The sequence below is a fragment of the Tenrec ecaudatus genome, chromosome 2, assembly GCF_050624435.1.
Source record: "Tenrec ecaudatus isolate mTenEca1 chromosome 2, mTenEca1.hap1, whole genome shotgun sequence".
Lineage (NCBI taxonomy): Eukaryota > Metazoa > Chordata > Mammalia > Afrosoricida > Tenrecidae > Tenrec > Tenrec ecaudatus.
This window is the reverse complement of record NC_134531.1, coordinates 76,004,974-76,031,055: the sequence shown is the minus strand read 5'-3', so window position 1 is coordinate 76,031,055 and position 26,082 is coordinate 76,004,974. Positions and strand designations below refer to the sequence as shown.

Below are 26,082 nucleotides of genomic sequence, written 5' to 3'. Positions count from 1 at the left end.
CTGATTTTACCTCAGCCATACACAGCTTCTGAGAGTTGGGATTTGGGGGTTCCAAGTCTTTGCACTGGGGAGTGGGGAGTAGTGAGGGCTGTATTATAGAACCCTGCCCGCCCCAATAACCCAAACCAACTCACTAACAATGTACTTTTCCCTTTAAATACTGCTACCTCCTCTTTTGAAATTCCAGAATTTGTATGGACTGCAAAGGTACTATTACTACTTAATGGAAAAATTAAGATAGTTTCCTACAGAATTTAGTAAACTATAAAAGTCAAGAACCAAATGCAAGGATGATTATGTTCTTCTTAGTCTCAGCTTTTTGCTTTAAATAGCTAAAAAGAAATGGCAATTTCAGACGGGTCAGACCAATCCAGGCTGTTCAATAAAACAACCCATGAACTTTTCTCTAAGGGCAGTCATGTTTATTTTAATAACCATGCATTTTCCAGGTTGAGTTCTCCTAGGAAAGTAGATATTAAATGACCAGTTTGAAAAGATCACAGTGGTCAGTGTAAGAAACAGTTCTCAGTGGAAGTGTTGGGAAATTTCTTCTTTTTAATTATAACTTTTAAAGCGATCGAAACAACCCAAGCTCATTCTTTATCAGCCTCACTGGCGTGAGGCAGTTGGACAGTCCGCCCAGTTTCGAGCAGGATGGTCAGGGTGTGAATATGACCACGTAGGTCTATGTTTCTTAAAGGTACAAGTAAGGCAGAAAGGGAAGGGGCCCTAAATGCAGACGCACAACTTAGGCATTTGAATACTGATTGGTTCCATATGAATTTGATTATCTTTTAAGAAGACATGCCAAGGTGTAGGAACATCCCATGTCTGAAGTGGACTGTTTTTACACAGTGGGGCAAATTCAATTAATCAATTAATGAGTTATAAAATCATTTTGAAAGGGTTCAGCCAGCATTGTTTTTTAATCAATGAAGTAGAGAACAGAAAGGAATGGCCATGTCCCAAGTGGATCACACATTCTCATCTGCATGTTATGTGTCTTCCTGGGTTGTTAGGTAAACTGTGTGTGTGTGTGTGTGTGTTCATGCATTGTACCGTGGGTCATCATGTTCAAAAGAACTTGGAAGCCACTTTTCTACAGCACGCTGCGGAGTCATTTATGACACAATTCAGGCCTCATCTTCTTTATAAGCCAGGGGTCTTCTCCAAGCAGGGTTAATGCCTGAATGCCCCCTGCCTGGCCACGTGAACTCCATCCTGCCATGCATGTAGCGATTGCTAGGTGAACCTATGTCAGACTGACTTCCTGGTAGACTTCTGACTCATTCCTTTAAAATCTGTCGTCAAGTACTACTGGCACTTCTATTTCTTTCCTCTAAGCCCAATTTAGTGTGTAGTCTGGCATCTATGCTTGGGTTACTTTTTAAACCTCTTTTCCTGATTCTTAGGGACTGGTGGCCCACACAGAGGAATTCACCACCAACAGATTCCCCTCCCCCCCCCCATGAGGCTACTGCGCAGACTTGAACTTCTGTTTCTCAAAGAGCTCCTTCAGCTGCTGGTCGGTGGTGGCTTCTTTCTGCTGCATCAGCTCGGCGGTCCCTTTGGTCACTCCCCAGGCGTCGGGCTTCGACATTGATGGGTTGTAAGGCCGGCCGGATGCTATCTGGAGGTTTTCCCAGTATTGCCTCCTGGCCCTGCATGAACAAAGCACACCAACATCAGACACCTGCCCCAGTTCTGGTGTCTCTGTACCACTGAGTCAGATCCCACAGGCACAAGAGCCAGCGTTGGACGCTGAGAGGAGGGTGACTACGGAAACTGGCTCACTCACTTGGACAATGGATGTTTAGCCTCCAGAGTCGACTGCAGGTCGAAAGGACTTTGAATCTCCTTGTCAAGTGTATATGCATAGGGATCAAGAACTGAGAATGTAAAACAGGATGGTTTTCAGAGCCATTTACCCTCTGTCTACATCCCAACCTTTTGGCACTTGATCCTAGAAATTGGCTCTGAGCCTGTATTTATGGCGCTTCTCCAAACCCAACCTATGTACACCCCTGACTCAGGGCTCAGTATCTTCTGATTTTATTTTCATTGCTTCCCACTACACACACACACACACACACACACACACACACAATGTATTGCCATCAAGTCGATGCTGACTCATAGTGACCCTATAGGACAGGGTAGTACTGCCCCGTGAGTTTAGGAGACTGTAGCTTGTTGTGGGAGTAGAGAACCCCATCTTTCCCAAGGAGTAGCTGGTGGTCTTGAACTGCCAACCTTGAAGATCACGCAGCCCAAAGTGTAACTGGCAGGCTCCTGGCTTCCCACTAGTTCAGGCTTAATGCTAGCAACGGCCACGTCATATGTTTCTGTGCTTCAAGGCTCTTGAAATGTGCTTATTTGCAAACCTAACTTGGCTTTCACGGGAAAGACCCCCCAGACGCCTTTGGGATGAAGTCATCAACAGGGCTAATAGAACTCTTTGACTCCGGGAGTTTGCTTCCTATTACATGCTGTCTCCAACATTCTGAAAGGTTTAGTTTCTTAAAACGCCACTCTCTGTCACCTCTGAGCGCTTTCCTGAAGGCGGTTGCCTGGGGTGGCTCACTGGGGGGACCCTTCAAGTTCGGTCCAGGCTCCCACTTTCGTAGGGTCTTCCTCCTGTCACTGCACACCAGCTGTGCCAGCTCCCGTCGATGAATGTCTGCCTGTGAAACAGCTTCACCTTTTATCCTCCCACGTTAGGCCTCCGTTTATGGAATCCCTACATCCTCTTCGCACCCAATCACGCGTCTGAAATGGCACAACCACGTTCTTCCATTTCATTCCTGCCGCTTTATCCAGGTCTCTTCAAAGCGACCACTGCATTATAATTCCTTGGTTTCCCCAGGAGACTGCAATTCCTCAAACCCCGGGCCACTGCTGCTCGTGCCTATCTGCCTGCCGCCATACACAGTACCTGGCATATACTTTTTACACTTATTTCTCTCTCTCTCATTGCAATATATGCTCTACTGTATTCACCGCTGCATGCTCGGCTCTGACCATGCACCAACCTCCTATTTATTAAGTTCGGCTTTTGTTCTTTCTTGACAATCAATGGCATTCCGTGTTATCGCCCACCACACGCGCAGTCCTCTGTGCTGGCATGAAATGGTATTTCATCGTCGCATTACTTGCATTCTTAAAGCCGTTCCCTAGCGATGACTCTGTAAGCATGTTTGATCAACACCTCTATGGGAAAATTCAAGGAGGCTAAGTGATTCCCCTCTATCACACAGCAAATGAGCTGTATACTTTGGAATGGCCTCCCTTGGACATGTTCACAGTCTATATGAGTTTGGGTAAGGAAGGCTACCTACCTCGCTCTAATCCAGGGCTTGGTGTGCATGTCCAAACCACTTCCCCAGCTGCCGTGCTTTTCTGAAGCTGGGGGCAGAAATCCCCTTTCTGGGGCCAGCTCCTCTGCGATGGCCCGGATGTGGTAGGGCTCAAATCCACAGCAGCCGCCGATGAACCTGACCCCCAGCTTGTAGGCCTCTCTGGCGTACTTTTGAATATCCCACCTGGTCGCCACTCTGGGTTCGAGTCCTGTAATAAAATGGGATTGTCCTTTAAGCTGTTTTTTTTGTCTACATTAAACAAAGTGCAAAAATAAGTGTGTAATTTTTAATGAATGGATTGGATTAGTTTTCAATATTTAAGTCTTGCTGCCTTTTAAATACTGAGCTACTTTATGTGGATACATGGCAAAAGGGAGGTATCTGACTCTGGGGACTAGGTCATAGGAGATACCATCGTTCCTGGCTTGCTTGCTCTTGAAATACTTGGGTGGGGGCAGCCATCTGCTCTGTTGTGAGAGCAGCCCACCACCAACAGGGAAAGGTGGTGTGATGAGAAGGCACTGGCCAGCCAGAAAGACCCCGACCACCAGCAGTTCCTCTAGCACCAGCGAGCCTTCCACAGATGACTGCAGACCCAGCGCGTGTTTGGATTGGTGACTCGTGAGAACTCTGAGCCCAAACCACCCCAAAGAAGCTGTTCCCAAACGCTTGACCCACTAAGTTTTGTTGTAATTTGTTACACACAATAGCTAACACAAGTGCCTTGCTAGTCTTTTCCCGTGTAGAATATCATGGCTGGTTTGACTTTTTCCAAGAGTTTCTGTAGGATGGATGTACGAAGATTTTCAAATGGCCCAGGAGGCTGGCCTCACTCTGCTGACTCCAGGGTCAGCTGACCTCCCTGGCCCGATGTTCCAAGTTAGTCTCATCTCACCATCCAAACACGCTGCAGTGCAATCCCGCCCCCTGACATCATCTGCCCAGTCCCTCTGTGCCTGTTTGTTCCTTGGAACCAATGGCGGCACCTTCCTCCCAGACTCCAAACGCAGTAAGACTATCTGAGCAAAAGTGAAAACAGGAGGGCAGGTCCTTGGAGATAATCTAGCTTACTTCTCTCTCTCCTTTAAAAAGTTTTTTCAATAAAAAAGAAGATCCAGAGAAATTAAGAGATTTTTTCCCACCTGAGGGCACATAATTTAGCAACGGCTTTGGAACCCCAAATCCAAACCTCTGCTGATTGTACCCAGGAAAGCATCCTTTTAACCATCCTATCTAGAGGTGGATTCATCTTCGGTTTTACTTGGAGGTTCAGAGGTCTCTTGACTGAGCCCCACATTCCCCTCGCTCCACTGCCTGCCATCAAGGTTGGGGCAGGGGGAGAAGGAGTCCTTCAGGAGCGAGGCAGCCATTTCTTTACAATCACAAAAGCTCTCGGTCTCTGGGCGCATTTGTCAAGGATAAAGAGACAGAGTACTGATCGGAAGTCCGTCTTACCAAAGGGGAATTCTGGGAGATCAATAAATCCCTGCTTGCCGCAGTCAGGAGTGTGGTAAGCCAAGGGCTGGGCCATCAGGTGGGCTTTCAATTGGGCAGCCTCCAAGCCTTCTTTCATGAGTTTCACTGTTTGTAAACTGGTGGTGGGGTCAAAGTGGCAGTTGACACCAACAATGGAAGCGCCTGCAAACGGAAAGAACATCGTGCCTTTAGAGAGTCACCAGGTACTAGGTAGGGCCAAGTCTCCCTTCTTTGCCGGGAAGCTTTTATTGAGAGCCATGCGTTGGAGCTATATCACTGGGCTCTCGCTGTCGATAACCCCATAGGACCCAAGGCCAGGATGTAGAGGTGCTTTCTTTGAAAAGTGCCTTGAAGAGTCTGGCATATAATGGAAATGTCACTTCTGCACACTTGGCTGCTTACCTTTTAGAAAAAATAAAATAAAAACCATGGTCAGGGTGGGGTGTTTTTTATTTTTAACTTCAATTTTTAGTAATTGAGTTTTCCAAGTTTGACATTTGGCCACAGTCATTTTTTAGTACCTCCAGCTGCAAGATTGCACCTGTGGTTATCACACTGCCAGTTTAAGGTAACAATCAACGCTCCCCTGTCACCAGACAAACCTGATACCCTCCCTACCCTTCTTGTGCACGGCAGACTCTCGTTCAGGAAAAGGTTGTGCAGAGACCCATTTCTTCGAGGGGATTTTGGATCCAAGATCAGTCATTTGGGGAGAGAAAAATCTCAGAAACATTTAACTTCAGCCACTCAAATTAGTTAATAGCCTATCAATCCTTTTGACAGGTTTTTCATTGAGATTTAGCCTCCTAAGACTCAAGACTGTATAGCACCGTCTACTTCAAGCCTTCTTATAAAATCTGTCACTTGGAAATTTAGTCAGTGAGAAGAAAACATGTTTTAGATGTCTTGGTTTTTTTAACCCCCCTGAAACTTTCTTCCTCGTCATTATCGTCTTAATTATGTTTGGACCGAAGATGATTGATGACAGCAATCATTGCATATGATCTGGGGAGATTTGTGCAAGCACCATGACATTATTTTCCTCAATCCTCTCCAGAAGGGAGAAGTTTCCAAATAGGACTCACTCCCAAGGGACCTAAGGCCTAAGACTTCATTTGTGTCTGGGATCTAGAAGTACAGAGATGGAGGGTGGCCAGACTGACACCATTATCCAGATTCCAGGAGCAGCAGGGCCGACTGGGGAGGAAGGTGCTGGCATGCAGTGCTCAGCGGCGGCCGTCACTCGGTCCTCTCAGCTGGACCTACAGCTGGCTCTTCCTCTTGGTTTCCGTGAAGTCTTACTGCCCCCCCCCCCACGGTTCCAAAATGGCTTCCCATGTAATGGCTTGCAGTCCTCACCCTGTAAACACCACTTATTCTACTTATTTCTCCTCATGTTTCCTGTTTCCATTCCCCCTTCTTTCCTAACTGTTCTGAACCTTGTCCTTTGGTAATGCTTTTGATCGCACGTGGTTGATTCTTCTCAGGTCAGCCTCCTCTCGCTCAGAGACCCGTCTGTTGTCAGGCGGAGAGATTGAACAATGGCAGAAGGCTGTACATCTTCACAGAATCCAAAGCCAACGGCCACATCTGTCTGTCCCCATGGTGGGTTTGAACCGCCAACTTTTCGATTAGCAGCTGAATGCCTAGCCATTGTGTCACGGGCCTCCTCGGGAAACGGTGTGTAGCAATTTGACTCCGTCACATCGTAGGCTCTCTATGAATCGGAGGAGACGTGGCACACGATGGTGTGTTACGTACAGGGTAAAAGAAGCCTGTCACAGCCTGGGTTCCAACTCACAGCAACCCTACAGGACAGAGCAGAACTGCCCCTGTGTAGCTCTTCACAGGAGTGGAAAGTCTCATCTTTCTCCCGAGGAGCAGATATGGTGTCCCACTGCTGACCTTGTGGTTAACAGCCCAGTGTGTAACCCACTGCGCCCCAGACACAACCCCTGCCCTTCCCTTCGAATGAGGGAGGCAGACTAAACAGAGGACTAAGTGAGGAGTGCTGCAAAGGACATAAACAGGGTTGTTGAGTTGACCCCCGGGTCAGTGACCAACATGCAATGGAGCAAAAAGCTGCCAGACTGTTGTCATCCCTAGGGTTTTCATTGGTCGATTTTCAGAATTAGATCTCCAGGCCTTTCTTCCCAGTCTGCTTTAATCTAAAAGCTCTGCTGAAACCTGTTTGGCTTTATGGCAACACACTCTTCTCTCTCCCCGACAGGGTAATGACTGTGCATGAGAGCACGTGCTTAGAATCAGACCTAGGTTTCCCATGTGGGATCTGAGATTTCTCCCACTGGACCCCCACTGTCCTCATATAGATGGAGGGCAGTGACAGATAAGACTGAGGATGGTGAGGGGAGGACTAGCAAGGACCAGCAGTCTTGCTTCCTCTGATCTTTTTGAGAAGAATTATCTTGCCTTTTCTCACTGATATTTATATCAAATATGAATCAAATACTAAGATCTTATCACCTCATTCCCAAATCTAAACAATTGTTAGTGTTAATGAAGAATATGAAGCAATTTTTCTTGAGCGATCAGGAGTTGGATTAAAGCCAGAGATGAAATAAAGAGTCAATCAAAATCTCTCTACTATACGGAATGAGTCAAACTTTTCCACTGATGGCTGAGCTATTTATTCCTTGGATTTAAAATGAGGCAGCTTTGAAAAAAATGTCTTGAATTTTCACTAACTTAAATGAAAGCAATATTAAGAACAAATTATATAAAAAAGATAAATTAGGTGGTCACTATTTCATACCACAAGATTATTTGATTTATTATACCAATTACATAAAGCAAAGCATACCAGTAATTTAAGATAATGGAAAAACTTTGGCAATGAGGGCAACTAACTTTTAAAATTATTAATGTTTAAAGACCTTTATTTGAGAGAAGTTGTAAAAAATGCTTCCCAATGTTAATAAGGAACAAAACTTTTTGAATGATTGAAACACTGTTCTCTTTTCTAGGCGTAAATCTCCAGTATAGTTCTCAGTACGCCTTCTAAATGGCCAGCATGTGTGCATGTATATGTGTACATAACATGCATGTGTGCCTGCTATTTTAACATCTCTTTCTTTAGGACTCAACAACATTATCAATATTCTTAAAGAAGTAAATGAGTATGTCAATAAAACTGTTGAAAATGTGTGATCTAAGGATTGTAAATAACAAAATTCAAGATCAGAGGGGGGAAATATATCAGAGCTGTGGTAGTTACATAATCTCCTATCAATTTGAGAGGATTATGAGTGAAGGGGTGCAGTCTAGTCTGTCAATTGGATCATAGCCAATGTGGCCTCTGTGCCTTCTCCTTAGAATGCTGGGAAATTCTGTATACCTTCTTAGAGGTGGGAGGCACTATCTCTCTATATACTGATTTCCTTGGAGACTCTTGACAAGACAGCCATTCCTGAGGAGAAGCCACATGGACCTACCCTGATATAGCCCTGGGTGCTGGAGAAGCCACATGGAGACCCCGGCCAGTGCTGCGATGCTTACAATGCCACTGGATCCAAAGACTTTCTACCCACTGGTCTGTGATCATCCTGCATTCATTGTCATTGCATGTGTCTCGTGAGTCTGAAGAAGACTTTATAGATTGGTATCGGACATTTGGGCTAATATTGGACTTATGGGCTTGGACCGGACTGGGTTGGGATGCTTTCTTATTGTAAAATTACCCTTTTATACACATATACGTGTCCATGAATTTGTTTCTCTAGTCTGCCTGGACTAACACAAGAGCTGAAATTCTGAGCACCGCATTTGCAGAAGGCTATGGGGACAGGGAAAGCCCCAAAGTCATTTGCGTCGATCCCAGGGGAACAAGCTTCCACTGAATTTCCTCAGACTATTGGCCAGGCCTGTGTAATACTCTGCTCTCAAGACAGAGTACATCAGAAAGTTAATTAATGTAGATGTAATGCAGTGAAAGTTGAACATCTTATTGTTTTCCCTTTCAACCTATTCCTAATTTGTTCTATTTCAGAAATATTTTTTGCTTTCTTTTGGATTGAAAAAGATGTAAGCAATGTCACTGAACAAGTTGTATAGAAATTGTTTAATGAGAAACTAACTTGCTGTGTAAGCTTTCACTGAAAACACAATAAAATTTTATTTTTAATAATTTAAAATATTTTTTTAAACGGGGAAAATAACTAATAATAAAACAAGAGTTCTTTTTAAAAGTAAACACTGATTTGTGGATAGATTTCACTTGTGAATTATTTCAAAAGATTTATTAATTGCAAGCCAATCAACGTATATGCTCACCTGCTTTAACCAGCCGCACTGCACACTCGCCGGGGCTGACTCCATGCAGATCTCCCTCTGGCCCTATGCACATGGTAGCTGCTACTGGCTTCCCAGATCCCTTCAATGCCTCCACTGCCCACACAGCTTCCTCCACATGTTCAAAATACTGAAATAAATGAAGTTTAGTATACTTTAGTCTTCTTGCTCCCTCAGACAATTTGAAAACATATTCTATTACTTAGTAACTCAAACTCACCATCACCGAGTCAATTCTGACTTATGGCCACCCTATAGGACAGGGTAGAACTGCCTCTGTGAGTTTCTGAGACTGTCTCATGCAGGAATAGAAAGCCTCATCTTTCTCCTGAGGAGTAACTGGTGGTTTGAACTGTTGACCTTGCAGGTGGCAGTCCAACTCGTAACACCATGCCACCAGGGCTCCTCAAGAAAAAGATAAAGTGAATTATCACCAGAAGAGGCTTTTCCCAGCCCCTGCTGTGATTATATTAGTATTTTTAAATGGAGACAATTTATTATTATCATTTTTTAACTTTGAACTGTAGTCAAAAGGTTTGATAAAAACTGTCTGAGACTCGCAAAACCAAGTTAGGAAGAAGAATTCGGAAACAAATCGCAACTATCCGCGTCCATGGAAGCACAGAGGGGAGACACCCCACTGCACAGGCTCCCCGTCGCGCGGCTGGCTGGGCTCACCTCGGCAATCAGGAAGTCTACGTTCTTCTTCATAAAGACCTCCAGCTGTTGCTGGAATATTTTCTTAACTTCTGTCTCACTCTTGCAGCTGAGGTAGGATGGTGTCTGACTCACTCCTCCGGCCACCAGCGCATCTCCCTCGTCCGCCACTTGCCGGGCAATATCACAAGCTGCTTCATTGACTTTCTGCCCCTGGAGTGGGTTAACGTATGACACAGCTCAGCTTTCATGGGAAGTGGACATGCATGGAGTACTGAACCCCACATCTTGGTGGTATGTGCACAAAAGTGACTCTGTTCCAGAAAATGACAGCTCTTCAATAGCTCAGGGCTTTGCTGGATGGTTGGAAATACTTAAATTAATGGCAGCGATGACAGCAATGATGGCCATTGTAGGACTTAGGGCGCTTCATTATGCCACCGACCTGTGAAAGGCTAAAAGTCTTTATACGAAGGGATCTAGTTGCGCTTAGAAGAATACTGTCAAATAGAGATGATGAGGGATTGCTTTTCTGATTAGTAAGATTAAAATTCAGTTAGGGCGACTTTGGAATTCCTGAATCTTAGTTATCCATTTTCACAGGTAATCTATAAATGTATAACTAGTAAGGTGTGTGTTGTTTTTTTAAAAAAATTATTTGACATTAAAATTGAATTCTTGCCCTCTAAAAACTACTGTAGCCCATTGTCATTGTTGCCATACTGGGGTGGCTTGCATGTGGCTGTGATTCTGGAAGCCATGCCACTGGTGTTTCAGGGACCAGCAGGGTCATTCCTGGTGGACAGGTTTCAGCAGAGCTTCCAGACTAAGAACAAAGATGCAGCAGGAATACGCTGTCTGCTTCTGAGGGCTCAGCACGGACAAACATGAATAGCAGTGGAACCTTGTCAGACCTAGTGCCTCTGCCAGATGAGCCCCTCGGGTCGGAGGGCACTCAAAATACATCAATGACACAGAGGCTGCCACGATGGGGCTCCGCAAAGCAACAACTGTGAGGATGCTGCAGGACCCGGCAGTGTGTCATTTTATTGTCCATAGGGGGTCACTATGATTGGGGATTGACTGGATTGCACCTAGCCACCACCACTACATAGACCCTATAGACTACGGAAATTCCAGAAATTCCTTATTAGCGATGCAACAATGACAATCTTGTTAGGGTAAATGATTTGCCCAACATCACACCACTCACTGATTGATGTAGCTGAGTCAGGGCTTCCTTGCATCAAATCATCTCTCCCCTAGACTATGCCCTATTGAAGCAAATCAAACTGTAAGAATGTAAGAACTGTGATCATGTCAACTTTACTCAACAATTTAGACTAGAGACATGGAGAATCATCAGTCATTAAATACTTTTTGGGGGAGGTATTCTCTACTTTAAAAAAATTGATTTATCATTTTATTTGGAACTCTTACAGATATTATAACAATCCATCATTCAATCAGATCAAGCATAATTGTACAATTGCTGCCACCATCATTTTCAGAACAGTTTCTGTCTTCTTGAACTCTTCACCCTTTCCCTCCCCCACTTGCCCTCTAGGAACCCCCATTGTTAATTATTATTATAAATATTTCTTCTTGAATCTGCTTGGTTAAATGCCTTTCTGCTAAAATCAAAGAGAATCATTCAAAAATGCATTTCTATAGTCTTTACAAACTGGCAGCCTCTGAAGAGGCTCTTTGACACTGCCCTACGAGAAGGCTCCTGCTGGGCTGTGTCTGTCGAGCCCTGTAAGAGCCCAGGACGGTCTCACTCACGGATAGTTTCTCGGCGACGTAGTTCCCCCTGTTCTCCAGCTTGTCTTGACTAGCATAAAAGGTGAAGGTCTGCATGACATTCGATCCAGCTCGGAGGAACTCTCGATGAAGCTGCCGGACTGGAAGATGGAATTAGGAGGGCCATGAATTTCTTTTTTATATTTTTTTAACATTTTATTACGGGCTCATACAACTCATCACAATCCATACATATACATACATCAATTGTATAAAGCACATCTATACAGTCTTTGCCCTAATCATTTTCTTTTTTACATTTTATTAGGGGCTCATACAACTCTTTTCACCATCCATACATATACATACATCAATTGTATAAAGCACATCCATACATTCTTTGCCCTAATCATTTTCTTTTTTACATTTTATTAGGGGCTCATACAACTCTTATCACAATCCATACATATACATACATCAATTGTATAAAGCACATCCATACATTCCCTGCCCCAATCATTCTCAAAGCATCTGCTCTCCACTTAAGCCCTTTATGAATTTCTATTTGACTATTACCCCTTAGTGTTTCAAATAGGCTCATGGGTAAACACCTGTGAAAATAACTTCTCAAATTTATGGTTTTTAGGTATTGACACATCCTGGGGGTTAATGTGAGGTGCATCACAGGCCTCTCAGCAACTCCCCCAAACTTGCTTTGACTGAATGGGTACATGGTCAGAAGAGGTGCTTGCATTCTTGTATTTGCTCATCACTGTATTGATGGAGGGCAAGATGAGCAATGTTGGACATGAGGTGATTAATCTACTGTCTCTATCCGTGGAGAAATTCATAACCCATTGAAGGATGGCATAGCACGGTTGGGTTATGCATGGGCAGGAGTGTGTTTGGTATTTAGGGGCATGATAAATAATCTGAGAGGTTGGCTTGAGTTTATGTTGAAGTTACTTGAAATGTCTGTTTGACTCACAGCAACCCTGTAAAACAGCAGAACACGGCCCGGTCCTGGGTCCTCCTCACGCTTTTTAGATGCTTGAGCCCGTTTCTGTAGCCACCACGTCAGCGCATCTTGCGAGGGTCTTCCTCTTCTCGCTGCCCTTTTACTGTAACAACGGCGATGTCCTTATCTTGGGACTGGTCTCTGCCTGATTACGTGTCCAAAGTACTTGAGACCAACTCTCCTCCCCTTTGACCATCAAGAACATTCTGGCTGTATGTCTTCCAAGACAGATTTGTTGGTTCTTTTGGCATTCCATGGTACTTTCAATATTTCTCTCCAGTACCCCATGTCAAATGCATCCATTCTTTGTTCTTCCTTATTCAATGTCCAACTTTCACGCACATTAAACACTTTACATAGAGCTAATTTAATCTTTATCACAGCCTAATGAGGTATCTGTTAACATGAGTATTACTTCAGTTTCATAGAACAGGCAATTGAAGCCCAGAGCAACTAAACCATTTCCCCAAAGTCATACAGCTTAGTGACTGTCTAGGACTGGGTTGAGGCAATCTGGCTCAGAGTCTATATGCTTCATTTCACAACTTACTCTCTCTCAATATACTTAAGTGGTTCATTTCCATCCTTTATTACTGAGTCCATTGAACTATAGCTTCCTTTAATAAACATAACCAACTGTTCATGTTGTATAGCATTTCCTAGAAATCCTCTAATTTCACCTGAGTAACTCAGTCTTCCTTAAAGATGTTTTATATAGTAAACTTCCACTCTCGTCTGAACTCAGGCATGTCTGCTTAATCCCCCTTCAGCTACCAGGCAAAAAGTAGACTCCATCATCTGTGACTGAGGGCCAGGGACCAGGAGGCAGAGAGTTCACAGCAGCAAGGAGAGCTGTTGTGCTTCTCCACGAGGGGACGCTAGACTTACATAGCTAGTGCAGTGCCTGGTAGGAAACAACGTTTGGAAACGGTGGCAGGAATGTATCAGTGTGACAGTATGCTTGCTCTTCCAGCTGGGTCAATAGCTTTTATGAGAATTCAGATAGAGCTATGCACTAACCTGCCTCCGGGTGCTCCACAGCTGCTTCTGGGGTCCAGGGTCCTGCCTTCACATAGCCTCTCTTCTCCAGAGCGAAGACAAAGCCTCCGTCTCCAATCACAACCTCTCCAGCATTTAAGCGTTCTAGAATGCCCTGCAATGACAGATGAGATAAAGGGAGAAGGGGACAAGTTACGTAGTTCATTTTAAGAAAAACATTGCTCCCATGTTCTCATAGTTCTGGGATTTACAGTCACGTCTCTGATCCTTCTTGAGTTCCTTTCTATCTATGGGGAGAGGGCTGGGTCTTGTTTTACCCTTTTGTAGATGGAGTCTACATTCCGAGGTGAGGATCTGTTTCTAATGCAAAGGGAAGATCCTTGTCTCTTTCAGCTCCTGTAGCATTGGGTGTTTTTTTTAGCTGCTTGTACATATATTTTTACCTGAACACTTTTCCCTATGTGTCTGTGTCTATTCTGTTCTTTAAAAAAATGTTTAAATAATTTTATTGAGGGCTCTTACAGCTCTTATAACAACATACACATCGATCACATCAGCAACGTTTGTATATGTGTTGCCATCATAATTTCCCTAATATTTTCTTTCTACTTGAGCTATAGTTTTGATCAATCTGGACCGGTTAACATGAGGCAGATAGATAGGTATTGAAATATCCTCTTAGTGTGCTTATGCTTGGCAAGGATGTTGTGTTCGGTCGGCAAGAGACAGACCCTCGTGAGTTCAAACGAAACAGTGACCGTGAGCATGGTGCAGGACCTGGTCATGCTTCATTCTCTTGTACATGAGCTTGAACGGACGGGACACGGCCCAACAACAGCTCCAGTCAGTGCACTTAGATTAAGGACACAAACAAGGGTCAGATGAAATGGGGTACAATTTAGAATTAGAAAATAGAGCAGCATCCACCCATTTCTGCTAAATAAAATGAGCAGAATACACATGGAAATGAAATGTTCTCCAAGCTTTTCGTATTTGTTCACAATGAGCATGTGTTACTTTAAAAAATATATATTTGAATTTTAAGCTTGATTATGTATATATGTATATTAATTTATTTACTGTCCATGTTTTAACACTGCCATACAAATGAAAACAAGATTACCAAGGAAACATTCACCACTATTTCATTTGTGCCCATCTGTTTCTTATATAATGTAAAACACACAAACAATCCATTAAAATGTCGAATTTTCTGCTTGAATTTGGAGAGTGAGCTAGAATTCATAGCAGGGAAATGTTGCCAAACAACAAAATATTTTTTTTTTAAATCTCTGAAGGAGTCATTGTTTCCAGTCTGCAATGGACTAAACATTTAAATGGATGGCCAGAGAGTCTCAGCCAAGTTGAATTTGTGAGTCTGTCGGAGTTTGCCCTGTCAACATCCCTTCTCAGGCCACCAACATGCACACTATTAATGCCACATGCCTTTAACATTTTTAGATGCATGAACCTTTTTCCTTGATTTTTGATTTGGGGGGCATTCTTAGAAACTGGGCAGGCCCCAGGAAGTTACCCAGCAGGGGTTAGAGGTGAGGCAAGGACTTGCCCTCGGGACTTACAGCAGAAGGATACAGCTGGCCAGACCACTCTGACCCTTTACCATGTCCCCTGGTTTCTGTCCTTGGGGGTTTTGACACCAAAGGATAAACTATGGGCAGTCCCAGGTTATGAACAAGAGGTGATCCCAAGTTTGTCTTGATGGTGAAGTTCAGACAGCTATAGAGGGTGCTTATGGATCCTGACTTTGGTGCAACCTGCCGGTGCGGCAAATGAAGGGGATTGTGATGAAGAATTTGTTGCAAGAAGGGTTGGTTCAATGGTTCCAAAGTTGTTTACATAACATGAAGGGGCCAACAACATAAGCTTGTTAAGCTCACTACCAATTGAAATTCAGAGTAGCCATAGAGGACAGGGTAGAACCGGCTCCTGTGGGTGTCAGAGGCTGTCAATCTTTAACGGAGTACAAAGCCTTATCTTTCTCCCACACTGTGGCTGGCGGTGCCAAGTGCTGACCTTGAGGTTGGCAGCCCAACTCGATGAAAGGGCAAATTGTCCCTAACCAGGACTTACTGGGACTTACTCCGACCTCACTCAGTCTTTCTTATTCCACTCATCCAACCACACTCTCTCAGTCACCCTGGCCATCCACCCATGCACCAAGGCCAATGGTACTGTGAACACTGGACCCAACAGTGGCTGGGAAAGTGAAGGGGGTGGACTTGTTTATCAGGTTCTGCAGCTGCTGTTGTCTTGGTTTGTTTGAGATCTTATTAACTATCCCTTCCTAGAAATCTTAAGAACCTTCTGCCTCTTTTATTCCGAAACCGCTGGCTTGGAGCCCAAACCAATAACAGAACTATCCCTGCCAGAGTTGATTTCGATTTATGACAACCAAGCCCTATGTTACACAAAGGAACGGTTCCACAGGGGCTTCTTTCGTCAGGGGTTATGTGCTGAGCTCCAATCGGAAAGGCCAGCAGTTGGAAACCACTAGCCGCTCCCCAAAGAAAAACGGGGCTGTCTCCTCCTGTACAGAGATGCGCTCACAGAAACCCGCAGAGGAGGTTCTAGCCGGTCTTAGATGGTCGCTATGAGTTGATATCAACTCCATGGCAGTGAGTCATCTTGATCGCCAAGCCTTCGTCCTGATAGGGGCTTGGTGGGTCCCAAAGATCAACCTTTAGAGGAGTAGCTAAGCCGCCCGGGGCATACTTTGGGAGGACAAGGTGGTACAATCAAGCCACCGGTGGGAACGTACCATCGCGGAGCCAAAGCCTCTGCCAAGGACAGTGGTGGGGCCGGAGAACGGGGCAAACGCAGGGGGAGGCGGCCCGGTACTCCTCAGCGTGCGGTGGCGCAGGCGCGGGCAGGAAACCGTCTCCGAAGCGCGCGCCTCCCCGCTGGTGGGCCCAGCGCGCACTGCCCCCGGGACGCAGAGGGGGAGGGAAAGCGCACCGGGGGTCTTGGAGCCTTAGCCGTGGGGGGCGCTGCCTGGTCTGGGGGTGCAGGACTCAGAGAAATATTGGAAGTTCGTGCAGGTGGGCTCCGAGGGTGCCCTGAGTGCCGAGGGTGCTCAGTGGGCGCCTGTGGGTCTGGAGGCAGAGATTGGGATGGGGCGGGCTCAAAGGCTCTAGATGAGGTTACGCTCCGGACGTGGGGGGTCCAGAGGCGCCGAGATGCCCACCAGGGGTCCTGGGAGCACCTCCTTGTCTGAGCACGGGTCAGGGTGGGGAGTGCTAGAGCTCAAGGGTCCTTCTGCGCTGGCCAAGTCTGGAGCGCCGGGCCGCTGGCTCTGGACCCAGAGCCTCGGCGGGACCCGAAGACTGACTTACCCTCTTGGCTCTTTTGCCTCCCACGGGTGCCATCGTCGTAGCTACCCAGCACGGTGGCGGTCCGACGTGGTGTACTTGTACCCTCTGCGAAGCCTGGAGCTGCCCCGCCGCCGCAGCCCGCGGGCTTCCTCTTTATAGCGGCCGCCGCGCCCAGCGGGCTGGGTTTCCGGGGCCAAGCGCGGCCCAGCTGCGACCTCGGGCGGGGGAGCACGCCCACCAGCCCTTCCTTTGGGCCAAGGGATCATTAGGAACTTGCCCAGAGGTCGGGATGGTCAGGATTGTTTTCCAAAAGGTGTGGGAAAGCCGAGCAGACCAGAGAAGAAAAATCGAAGTGTATGAGGTTGCCACTGGCTCAGGCTTCGACCCTACCGAAAGGACTAATTCTGCCTTAGCGCGTATTTCCCAAATAACCCACCCTTATAACCTAAACATACGGAGCAGCTTCCAGGTGGTTCCTAATAAGCGCGTTGTTGCAATAACCGACAAGCAGACGTTGAGCGTTTATTTGGTTTAGAGACTTGCTTCACAGCTTAGGATGACGGCGATGTGCGAAAATGTTTAGGTACAGGCGATGTGGAAGGAGGTGGTCGAGCATGGTAAACGCAGTATCTGTTGGTGGTGCAGTTAGGCGCTCTATGTGGAACATCGCTTTCATCTCCACTGGCGCCTCCCGTAGCTGCGGGATGCTGCCAATGGAGGGGAAAACGGAAACAGAATGGATACAAATAGGCAAAGAATCTACTACCTGCTCCCCAAGTCTGGGGTCAAAACAACGGAGCACGAAACAATGCCATCCCTCATATCAAGGCGTTTGGGTGTCTTAATGATACCTAGTTGAGCGTATTCTGCAGTGGCCTCAGCGAGCAGCTGCAGTGAGGGGTACCAGACGCCAGGGGTCACTATCAGGGTGCTTATGCTTAAAGCTGTTCCAATTTCAGGTTTGTTGAAAGAAAGAGGAAGAATTTTAAAATGGTAACTTTACGTTTTAATAGTTTATAGGTACATAGGCAAAGAGTTAAAAGGTCTTCCCCCTTGGGGGTTTGTATTTGTGTGTAAATACATGTCAAGGAAGCAGATGGATGTTGGATCTCTACTTAAATCTTACCTCAGTTTACGAATGGTTTGTTCTAATAATGTAGCAATGTATGATACCTTCCCAGCAAGATTACTGAAGACAAAATGTTTGCACAAGAAAACATGGTGAAGAAAGCTGATGGTGCCCACCTATTGAAAGATACAGCATCTGATTCTTAAAGGCTTGTAGTCAAAAAAGCGTCCATCTAGCAGGGAAGCAACAAAGCCCACATGGAAGAAGCACATCAACCTGAGTGATCACGAGGTGTCGATGGGGATGCCAGATGACGTGCCAATCACAGCACTAAGCTTATTACAAAATCACACTCTTATTTACCCTTTCTCAAAATGCTGTCAAGTAGGCACCTCCACATTGTACTAAAGAACCACGAAAACAGGGAGTGAGAAGGGTTGTCAGGTTGAGACCTGAAGTTCCTTTGCCCCATTCCTAAGGGACCAAGTCTGCGTGGATGCCATTTGGGGAGTGAATTCTGTAATATGCTGTCCTTGGGAGTCTGCCCATGTTCTCTGATCTCTGCTAGAGTAACAAGAGGAGGGAGGTCATCACACTGAAGTCCTTGGCCTTGTACTGAGGTGTTAGAGGTTAAAAAAATAAATCCCAAAGGGGAAGACCAGTATGAGACCTTTAGACCCATCCCTTTATATTTTTTAAGCAGCATTAATAATATATGATTCACATACAAGATAGTTGACTAATTTAAATTGTACCAGTCAAGGGGTTTAGTGTTCTCACATTTATGTGCAGCCAGCACATAATACATAAAATATGAAGTACGCATATTTTATATATTTAGGTGGCAAGTTTGGAGGGTACCTCAATTTTAGAACATTTTCATCATCTCATAAACAAAGCTGTACCCTTTAGATGTTACTTCCACCACCCCTTAGGCAACTATTTATTAATTTTCTGATTACATTGAGTTCCCTGCTCTGGACATTTTGTATCAATGGAATCATATAACATGTAGTCTTTCATAACTGACTACTTTCACTTAGCATCTTTTCAAGGTTGTTCTACGCTGTAGCATTTATCAGTGTAGGAGACAGAGAACCAGGAAGAGTGCATGGGGACAAATTCTCTACTCTCATACGTTAAATAATCAGAGAGACCAGAACTCCGGAGCAGGGAGGGCTTCATGTTAGTGGGTTGGAGATGCATCCCAATCATATTCTCCTGAGTAAAAGTTGTTCCCCACAATCCACCTCCCGCTTAATAATGCCAATTTTAAGGTGCCGCTTGCAAGCACATGGTTGCTTACTATACTCTTGAAGGTTCACTGCTTGAAGTCTAAAGGTTATTTGCCATCAGACAATCAAGACAATCAAAGATCAGCCAGACCATCTAACTCTAAATAGGGTCCATTCCCTTCTGATAAGGATCATAGATTATTCCCCTGGAGAAGAGCTCAGGGGCACCTAAGGTCAAGCCAAATCAGATATGACCAAGGTTAAGCTGCCATCTTGACTCTAGAACACACCCATCTTGTTATGTATGTAACTTCCTACCACATGTATGCCTCTAGTGCCTCCCCTTCCGATTGCATGTATACCCCTAGCTCGTTCCCTTCATGTTACATGCATGCCTCTACTACAACCCCTTCCTGTTATGTATGTACTTGCCATGACTTGCATGTCCGAGACTACATAAGCTTGTGAGAGAATCCATTACTCGCTCATTCTGGTTCTGTTCACCATAGAAGAGGTGAGCCCTGGCATGCTTTGTCTGCTTTGTCTGTAATTTACCCTTCAATTACACAACCGCCCCTTGGACCCATTCAGTTGTGGAGGCTGAACCGTCCACATATCAACACTGCATTTCTTTTTATGGCCAACTAATATTCTAGTATATAGAATATCTCATTCCATTTGTCCATTTGGCAATTGGTGACATGTGGATTGTTTTCATTTCTGACTTTTAGGAATAATGCTGCTATGACTATAGTTGCACACATTTTTATTCGGACATGTATTTTTGTTCCTCTTGGGTACCTACCTAACTAGACGATGTTTAATCTCTTCAGGAGCTGGAAGACTGTCTTCCAAAGCAGTTGCACCATTTTATATTCCTGCCATCAGTGGGTGAAGGGTTTTGATTTTTCTACATCCTCAACACCACTTGTTGCTCTCTGGCTTTTTGGCTCTTGCCAGCCTGATTTGGGTATGAAGTACTATCTCATTGGTTTGCTTTGTGTCTTACTGCAGGATTTTATTATTGTTGTTTTAAGTATATAAGTAGTCCTTAGGTTACAAACTAGACCTAAATGTGTCTCTCAGTGTTCAAGGGGAATTTATAGGTGAGTCAGAACAGGGTCATATGCTTCTTACTTAGCCCTATTTTAGTGCAAGAAAAGACTGGCTACCTTTTAATGATTTAAAAACTTCACATCCAGTAAATGAAGGTGACTGTGATGAGAATTTGTTGCAAGTAGGGGTAGTTTCCATGGTTTCAAAGTGAGGGGAGATTTACATAGCATGAAGGGACAAGTAGGAGTTGTCTGTAAATCAGGCATTTGTAACCCACAGACTGCCTGTATAGTTAACAAAACAAGTATCGTTCCAAGAATCTTCTCTTGTATGGTTCAGTGCTTTTAAATCGTTTCCTTGCATTGGTCAGCTGATTGTGGTTTTGCATTTCCCAGATGACTAATGTAGCTGAGCACGTTTTTATGTGCTGACTTGGACCATTTACATATCTTTCTTGGAAAATTGTCTGTTCTTTGCCCATTTTTTCTTTTTTGTTTTATTTTGTTTGGAAAATACATTTATTTTCTTTCTTTTAAAAAAATCGTTTTATTAGGGCTCATACAACTCATCACAATCCGTTTACCTTTATATCATCTAGTTGTAAGAATGCCTTATATAGAGATATAAAGATAGGAATACTTTCTAAAATAGGTAACTTGCAAAAATTTTCTCCCATTTTCTTTTATGCTGTCCTTGGAAGCACAAATATTCTTAATTTTGATGAAATCCCATGTATTTTGAAAATTTTGCTCAAGCTTTTAGTGCCATATCTCAGGATCCTTTGTTAACTCCAAGGTCATAAAGATCTCTCCGCCCCACCCCACCCACATGTGTTTCTTCTAAGAGTTTTATGGTTTTAATGCTTGCACTTGGGCCTTTCATTTATTTTGAAGTAATTTTCATACAAGGTGTGAGGTGAAGGGGTCTAACTTCAATCTCTACTGCGTGTGGAAATCCATTTGCCAAGCATTATTTATTGAAGAGCCTACTCGTTTCCCCCATTGGATGGTCTTGGCACCGTATATTTCTGTAAGGGTTAAATTTAGATGTATGGGTTTACTTCTGGACTATCAATTCCATTCTATTGGTTTATACCTATGTGCCATTACAGACTGTATTGATTATTGTTGCCTTATCAGGATGAAATCAGGATGTCTGAGTTTTCTTACTACGTTCTTTTCAAAGATAGTTTTGGCAATTGTGAATTTTAGAAACATGAATTTTAGAAACAATTTATCAATTTTATCCAGCTGAAATTATCATGGGATTGCACTTAATCTCTAGATTCAATGTTTGAGAGGGACTTGCTGCCTGAATCTTAAATCTCAGCCATAAACTTGGAATATTTTCCCAATTATTCAGGTGTTCTTTACTTTTTTTTTTTTTTCAGGAAGAGAAAATGCTATTTATTGAGACTGGGATCTATCAAGTCCTATGAGATGCACTTTACTCTGATGATCTCATTTTGTTTGCATAGCATCACTTACAGGTAAGTCTAATTGTTTTCATTACATGACTGGAAGAACTGAGATTCAAGGGGGTTGAGTAGCTCTGTAGATAATTAACCCAGCTGGGAGAGATGTGGATCTATCAACTCCATCATAGGCCTCTTGGACTATAAAATTCTGCACTTTGAAAATCGTGCATTCTAGAAAGAAAATGACAAACACTGGAAAATTTGATCAAGAGATTCAATTAGTAAATATGTTCATAACATTAAACAATGGACTAGAATATGTCATCATAACCCAAACACTCGCAGTTTTTCTTATTTCATCTTTAAAAGAATTACATAGAGACATACTCCGAATTCTTTTATGACTGTATTAAAAGAGAAGGAGAAATAACTAATTAAGGAATCAAGTGTAATTTAAAAGCTTGTGTGCTTAGCCATTTATTTATTTGGATAAAACATAGATGTTGTGCTAGTGATGTATTGTTGCCAATACAGAAACGCCACGAGGAGATGGCGTTAACAGACAGAACTTTATTCTCCCAGGATTTGAGAGTCTAGCAGTCCAAATGTAGGAAATCAGTTCTAGGGGAAAGTTTTCTCTCACTGTTAGCAATCCGTAAAAGGTCCCTGTCTTCTTTCAGTACCTGTGGGCATGCTGTTGCTTAGAGACTGTTCTTTACTTTTAAACTATGTTTCATGGCTTTCAAAGTATAAATTTTGCACTTTGGGGATTGAGTTTCTTCCTAAGTATTTTACTCTTTTCGCTGTTATATTAATGGAATTGTTTTCTTAATTTTATTTCCAGATGGTTCATTGTCAGCACACATAAATCAAGGTTTATTTCCAGATGGTCATTGCCAGTATACATAAACAAAGGTTTTTTGGTATTTATCTTGTTCTTGAAACTTTGTTGAGCTTATTTATTATTGTAATAGTTTTTTAGTGCATTCCTTAGAATTTTCTAGATATAAAATGTTTTGATCTGTGAGTAGGAATAGTTTCCATTCTTTCTTTTTTTTAAATCATTTTATTGGGGGCTCATACAACTCTTATCACAATCCATACATACATCCATTGTGTCAAGCACATTAGTTTCAATTCTTTATGTCCATGTATAAATGCATTTTATTTCTCTTTCTTGTCTAATTGCCCTGCTTAGAACCTTTAGTACAATGCTGAATAAAAGTAGAGAGCGGGCAGTCTTGTATTGTTCTCAATCTCTGAGCGATAGCATCTAGTCTTTCACCATAAGATACAATGCCATCTATAGTGCTATTGTGGGTTTCTCATAGTGCTATATTAGGAATTCTCTTTTGTTCTTAGTTTGATGAGTGGTTTTTGTTGTTGTTTGTTTTAATCATGAATGGCTGTTGGATTTTGTGAGATGTTTTTCTGTGTCTAGTGAGGTGATCAAGCAAATTTTGCTTTTTATTCTAATGACAAGATGTATTAATTACATGAATTGATTTTTTTAGATGTTGAAACAAGTGTGATGCTTCAGGTAAAGGGCGTTGCTGATTTTAGGTTCCATTGATTGTAAGCAACCCCATATGACAGGGCTGAACTGTCTATAGGGATTTTTAAACTGTAATCTTTATGGAAGAAGATGGCTCAGTCTCTCACCGCAGAACTGCTAGGTGGGTTGGAACCAACAACCTTTGGAGTATCAGCGGAGTACTAAGGATCCTGGAGGTAAAGGATTGCGGTTGATCTAAGGACTCCTGGGGGCGCTGTGGTTACGCAATGGGCTGATACCTTGAGGGTCAGCAATTCAAACCACCAGCTGTGGGAGGAAGATGGGGCTTTCGACTTCCATCAGTCCAGTCACCCTCTCAGGCCCCACAGGGGCAGTTCAGCCCTGGCACAGAGGGCTGCTGTAAGCTGGAACCAACTCCCTGGTCATGGGTTTGGACTTGGTAAGTGCTGTTGCACCAGTTCCAACTCCCTGACTACTCTATGCACCTTAGACTACGACACTGCCCAGCCCCGAGCCTTTCTCACACTTCCTTTAAAGGATACCTCCACCTTACCCCGCTCCAGGGGGAGATGAATATCATTCCTTTAAACGCTAAAATATCCCTTTTATCACTACGAAGAAGGGAAAGCAGCAGAACTTTTTATTTGCAATTCCACAGGGTGAATTGAGCCTTCTTTAAACAGGCCTTTCCGTAGTTCTTGTTAGACCACACATGCTTTACTTAGCTCCAGACACGGGAGGTCTTTGTGCTTTGGCACCGTGAAGGGCAATGGTTGCAAACTGCAGACTCGGGGGAAACCTGGGCAGCCTCGGCGTTTCCTTTGGCAAGGAAAGCAAAGTCCTTTCTGCGGGTCAGTCACGACCTAGTTGTCCTATATTCTTCAGGTTCACGAGTCTTCTTACCCACCCTGTTCACGTCCTACCTCACCATGAGGGCATGTGAGTTCTCAATGGAATGCCGCCATGAGGTCATCAGAGGGATGTGCAATGGCTCTCGGTCTCCGTCCCCCACCGATAGCTTCTGGACAGGAACCCGCTGTCCATATAGTCTTCCACTGCCACGAGCTGCCAGGATTTTTCATGGCCAGCACTCAGGATGCCCAAAAAGGGATTGCAGGGTGGAGTTTTCATCAAAAACCCTCCTCCTCGGATTCGAATTCCGGTTTTTCTGTCTTTCTTGCCCCTTGCCATTGGCACACTCACCACCTGGCCCAGCATAGCTTCAAACCACCTCACACAGGCACACCCCTTCATGGGCCTGGGATTAGTCACAAGTAAAATGAAAAGATGACCCTAAGCAACTTTTTCGACTTGTTTTGCACTCAAAGTACAAAACACCCTTTTCCCAGCGTGCTGGGTGTGCCTTCTCCTTCTGGTGGACAGTCCCTTCCCAAGTCTGCATGCTGGTCCACAGCTAAACCCTCGATTTCAGTTCACTAGAATCTAGTGAGTAGATGCTTAGAGAAGCCGCAGGGATGGTGTGTGTGTGTGTGTGTGTGTGTGAGAGAGAGAGATATTCAGGGGTTCCTCCTCCACAGGTAATGACTGCATCCCTCAGAGCTCAGAGAGCTGCCAGCTGACCCAGAGCCTCTTGGATCACTAGAACGGTTCATTCTGGACCCTCTGAGACCCCGAAGCCCCCCAGAAGTGGTGACGGCATTTCCAGTCTTCTTTCTAGCTTCGAAAGTCCCTCTCTTGTCTTATCATTTCCTTTAATGCTTTCTAACAGGGCAACTGGAGCCCTGGTGGCATCTCGGGCTATGAATTGGGCTGCTAACTGCAAGATCAGCAGTGCGAAGCCACCAGTGACTGCGCAGGAGCAAGACGAGGCCTTCTACTCCTGTCAAGAGTTACAGTCTTTCTCTCCCCCCGCCGGGCAGTTCTACTCTGCCCTATAGAGTTGCTGTGAGGCAGAATTGACTTGAAGCATGTGTTTGGACTTTCTTTAACAGGATAATTAGCCTGTCTTCTGAAGTCACATGCTTTTTTGCATCCTTTGAGCACTGACTGGGTGGGGTTGGCTGTGCTATGCATACTGCAGCTTGTTGTCAAGTAGATTCTGCCTCACAGGTACCCTCCGGGAACTCGGAGAGCTGCCCCAGGGAGTTTCATAGGCCCTCAAATCGATGGGAGTAGAATGCCAGGCCTTTCCTGCCACTGTGAGGCTGGTGGGTTTTGAACTCCTGAGCTTTTAGAGGTTTTGCCATCAGGACTTCTTTAAGTGCTTCATTGCCCCAACCCAATGTCATCTAGTCAATTCCAACTCAAACCAACACAAACCAATTGCCATTGAATCAATTTTGACTCCAAGTGTCCCTATGGGACAGAGTAGAACTGTTCCCTAGGGTTCCCAGGCTGTAAGATTTTATAGAAAGAGATAGCCTCATCTTTCTCCAGAGGAGCAGCTGGTGGAGTTGAACTGCTGCCCTTGCAGTTAGCAGCCCTATGCGTAATCTACTATATCACCAAGACCCATATCAAGCCCACATAGAGTTTCTGAGACTGTTCATCTTTACAGGAGAGATCGCCTCCTCGCTCTTCTATGGAACTGCCACCAACCTTACGCTGTCCAACCCACAGCATCACCAGGGCTCCTTAGGCGCTTCCTGGGTACAGTTAGTCTTCCCAGTAAACCTGTGAGCTAAGGACGTGACTATCCACGTTTTGCTGACGACAGGACTCAACCACACAGGGGTTAAACAAGAGCTTTTCACGAGTACGTCAATAGTCAATCTAGAGTGGGCAAAGACGTTGATTATCTACTTTACTGACCACAATGTCCTTCTCTTGTGATTGGTCTTTTCTAATAATATGTCCAAAGTAAGAGAGCCAAAGTTTCACATTCCTTGCATCTAAGGGTCAGCTATATTTCTTATGTTTCTGCGGTGCTTCTCTCA

The 26,082-nt window shown here is 44.3% G+C and overlaps 2 protein-coding genes across 2 annotated transcripts in view; one reads left to right on the top strand and one right to left on the bottom strand.

Moving 5' to 3' along the window:
• Nucleotides 1-26,082, top strand: part of DMGDH (dimethylglycine dehydrogenase) — a 302,254-nt gene that overhangs the window by 137,244 nt on the left and 138,928 nt on the right. Inside the window, exon 3 of the mRNA XM_075541210.1 lies at nucleotides 21,643-21,741. Within this exon, the coding sequence (XP_075397325.1) occupies nucleotides 21,692-21,741 (50 nt within the window). The 5' untranslated portion in view covers nucleotides 21,643-21,691. The remainder of the gene's footprint in view (nucleotides 1-21,642; nucleotides 21,742-26,082) is intronic.
• On the bottom strand, nucleotides 664-17,006 carry LOC142440860 (betaine--homocysteine S-methyltransferase 1). The gene is made up of 8 exons (XM_075543061.1): nucleotides 16,914-17,006; nucleotides 13,582-13,714; nucleotides 11,586-11,704; nucleotides 9,822-10,013; nucleotides 9,126-9,273; nucleotides 4,815-4,997; nucleotides 3,339-3,567; nucleotides 664-1,661 (listed from the first exon to the last, which is right to left on the bottom strand). Exons 1-8 carry the CDS (start codon nucleotides 16,944-16,946, stop codon nucleotides 1,475-1,477), a joined length of 1,224 nt encoding a protein of 407 aa, XP_075399176.1. The 5' UTR covers nucleotides 16,947-17,006; the 3' UTR covers nucleotides 664-1,474.

Excerpts from the sequence above, each read along its gene's own strand:
- LOC142440860 (XM_075543061.1), bottom strand. The coding sequence starts at position 16,946 with ATGGCACCCGTGGGAGGCAAAAGAGCCAAGAGG. Across the intron at positions 10,014-11,585 it reads ACGTCGCCGAGAAACTATCC|GGGCAGAAAGTCAATGAAGC; the intron begins GTGAGTGAGACC and ends AACCCACTCCAG. Across the intron at positions 4,998-9,125 it reads AGTGCGGCTGGTTAAAGCAG|GCGCTTCCATTGTTGGTGTC; the intron begins GTGAGCATATAC and ends TTCCGTTTGCAG.